Raw genomic sequence first — 3,406 nt, forward strand, 5'->3', positions numbered from 1 at the left:
TTTTCCACAGATAATTTTTTTTAAAAAGCCCTTGAATTTTGAATAAAACACACAAAAAATTAAATGTTTAAAAAGTCCATGCAAATGTCACTAAAATGAAAATTAATCTGAAAAAGACAAAGATATGAATAAATGTCTCAGCAATATTTATTATTTGTCTGTAAAGCTAATTAAATGTCCCAAAAGTATTAAACAAAAATGTTTTAATAAATACAAGAAATAGAAAGAAAAAAATATAAAAATATTAACAATATGCAAAGATATTAATAAAATGTTCAAAAAATGCTGATATGATTTAATGAAATGATTTAATGCGTGAACATTTTTGTCACAATCATATTAATAATTTACAATAATATATAGTGATAATAAATTGTTCTAAATGTTTTTAATGTTTTATAATATTAATAAAATATGTTTAAAAAATTACCATAATAAATAAAATTAACAAAATCTTTAAAAACATTATTAATGTATTAATAAAATAATAACAATTATGTCTGAATTTTGGTAATTAAGCTCCGTACACTGACATGTACTTTAATTACTAATATTAATAATATTTGTATAAACTATTCAGGAAATTGCTGATAAAAATAATACAATAAAATAAAAACATCTGTCACGTGGTTTTGTGGCTCCTACGTCATAAGGAGGCGCGGCAGAGTCCAAGATGGCGGCGGAGGAGGCTCCGTCTCTGACGGCGCTGCTCTGCTCCGTCCTCCGCCCGGACCCTCCGCCGCTGTTCGCCGGGCAGGTGTTCGAGCTGTACCGGCTCCAGACGGCGCTCCTGCGGCAGCGGAGGGTCCGGGAGATGATGGAGCGGGACCGGCGGCGGCGGCAGTACCTGCGGAGGAGGCGAGCCTTCCTGCTGTCGTCCATCGCCGCCATCCTGAGTCTCATCACCTCCACCAACCGGCCCGTCTGGGTCCGGAACCGAGACGCCGGACAGAACTTCTGGGCGACGGCAGAGTCGTTCGACGAGGACCAGTGGAAGGCGCAGTTCCGCGTCTCCAGAGCGACGTTCGACTACCTGGTGGAGCTGATCGGTCCGGCCATCAAGCGCCGCCGGACCAACTACCGGGTCCCCATCGAGCCGCGCCGCCGGCTGGCCATCACCCTGTGGTGGTTCGCCCGCTCCGGGGAGTACCGCTCTATCGCCGACATGTTCGGGGTGGGCATCGCCACCGTGTGCATCATCGTGCGGCAGGTGACCGTGGCCATCGTGGAGCGGCTCTACCGGCGCTTCGTGTCGCTGCCGAGCGGCCAGCGGCTGGACGACACCATCCGAGCCTTCAAGGAGCGCTGCTGCCCGCAGTGCGCCGGAGCCATCGGCGGGACGCACATCCCCATCGCCCCGCCGAGGGACAACCCGGAGCACTACGTGAACAAGCGGGGCTGGCACTCCGTGATCCTGCAGGCGGTGGTGGACCACGACGTCTGGTAGGACCGGGAGCTCAGTATTGATCCGCTCATTGATTAGGTGATGAACAGGAGAGATGAATGTCTGATGTCTGCTGCTTTCTGTCTTCTGACACCTTCACCTCAGTGTTCAGGCGTTTTGATGTTTTATTAAGATTAATAAATAGTGTAAAAATAGTAAGTAATTCAAATCAATAAAGTATCTTTAAAACGTGGAAAATATGCTTAAAAAGACTGAAAAATGTTCGTAAAATATTCTAGAAATGGCCCCAAAATATTGATTCATTTAAAAATTAATATTTATAGAGTGTGATAAAATAGTTTGAATGTACAAAAAAGGTGAATAAAATGTCTAAAACTGATTAAATGTCCTATAATAGAGGAAAAAATCATTTAAATGCCCCTAGAATATGAATAAAATGTGAGAAAAATGACAAAACGTTTTAATAAGATCTGACAAAAATGAAAGTCCCCCAAAATAAAAATAAAAATATCAATAAACTCCATCTGGTCTGTGAAAATGTGGTGACAAAAGAAAATACGTTGCTGCAGAAATGGACCCAAAATATTATTGAGATTATCAGATAATATTATTATACTGTCAAAAAAAATGGAAAAAATATCAATAAAATGTCAAAAAATATATATAAATGTGATTTAGAAAGAAAAAAAGACAGAAAATGTGAATGAAACATATGGAAAATAATAATATCACATTTACATTATAAAATGACAAATTAAAAGTATAATGTGCAATTTAAATGTACCTAGAATATGAATAAAATGTCAGAAAAATGACAAAGCGTTTTAATAAGATCTGACAAAAATAAAAGTCCCCCCAAAATTTTGAAAATATCAATAAACTCTCTCTGGTCTGTGAAAAGAAAGAAAAGAAGAAAAGAAGATGCTCCAGAAATGGACCCAAAATGTTATTAAGGTGCACAAGTAGGTGTTTATTAAATAATATTATTAAACTGTCAAAGAAAAAAATGTGGAAAAAATAAATGTTATTAAGGTGCACAAGTAGGTGTTTATTAAATAATATTATTAAACTGTCAAAGAAAAAAATGTGGAAAAAATTGGATAAAATATCAATAAAATGTCAGAAAATATATATAAACGTGATTTAATTTTTTTTTTTTTAAGCCAGAAAATGTTAATGAACTACATGGAAAATAATAATAATAATACCATATTTACTGTATAAAATGACAAATAAAAATTGTGCAAAACGATCATTTGATATTGAAAACATTGATTTGCTGATCTACAGATAATTGATGAAGTAAAAACAGGCCAAATATTTTTACATTTCAGCATCTTAAAAAACAAGATTTGCTGCTTTTTAAACTGAGTATTTGGGGCTTTTGTCGACTTTATAGATCAAGCAATCAGCAGGTTTATAGATAATAAAACATCATGATTTGCTGATCAACAGGAAAATGATTAACTGTGATGTTTTTAAGTGTGGAAAGTAAAGAAATGTCAAATATTTTCAAATTTCAGCGCCTCAGTTTACTGCTTTTCTGTCATGAGTGACTTTAAGCTGGATATTTGGGGCTTTAGGTATTTTACGCTCCAACCAATCAGCTGATCGATCAATAATGACAGTATTGATGAGCTGCGTCCTGATGAACGTGTTGTGTTTGTCGGTTAGCTTCACAGACGTTTACGCCGGCTGGCCTGGAAGCACCAGCAGCGCCACAGTCCTGTCCAGCTCTGACCTTTACCTGAAGGCCGAGGACCGACCCGACGGCTACCTGTTCCCCAGAGAGGTGAGTGGGCGGAGCCTCGCACACCTGGGAGACAAAGCAGCAGGTGTTTACTCACCTGGAGGCTTTATCCCCTAATATCTGCTCCGACAGATGCAGCAGACACAGAGTTTGACATAAATTCAGGTCTTTTCTCAGTAAAGTCTGGTTTTAGTATCTGTTAGCCACTAAAATATGAAATAAGTCCAAGTCAGAGATGCAGTCGCACCAGA

General features: G+C 38.4%; 1 protein-coding gene across 1 annotated transcript; it reads left to right on the forward strand.

The window, feature by feature from the left end:
* The first annotated feature begins 673 nt into the window (after positions 1-673).
* LOC103372709 (putative nuclease HARBI1) lies at positions 674-3,272 on the forward strand. Its single transcript, XM_008302418.1, has 2 exons — positions 674-1,443; positions 3,080-3,272. The coding sequence occupies exons 1-2, from the start codon at positions 674-676 to the stop codon at positions 3,270-3,272; spliced, it is 963 nt and encodes a 320-aa protein (XP_008300640.1).
* Positions 3,273-3,406: the final 134 nt, after the last annotated feature.

Source organism: Stegastes partitus, unplaced genomic scaffold (genome assembly GCF_000690725.1).
Source record: "Stegastes partitus isolate 25-593 unplaced genomic scaffold, Stegastes_partitus-1.0.2 Scaffold1812, whole genome shotgun sequence".
In the NCBI taxonomy this organism is placed as follows: Eukaryota; Metazoa; Chordata; class Actinopteri; family Pomacentridae; genus Stegastes; species Stegastes partitus.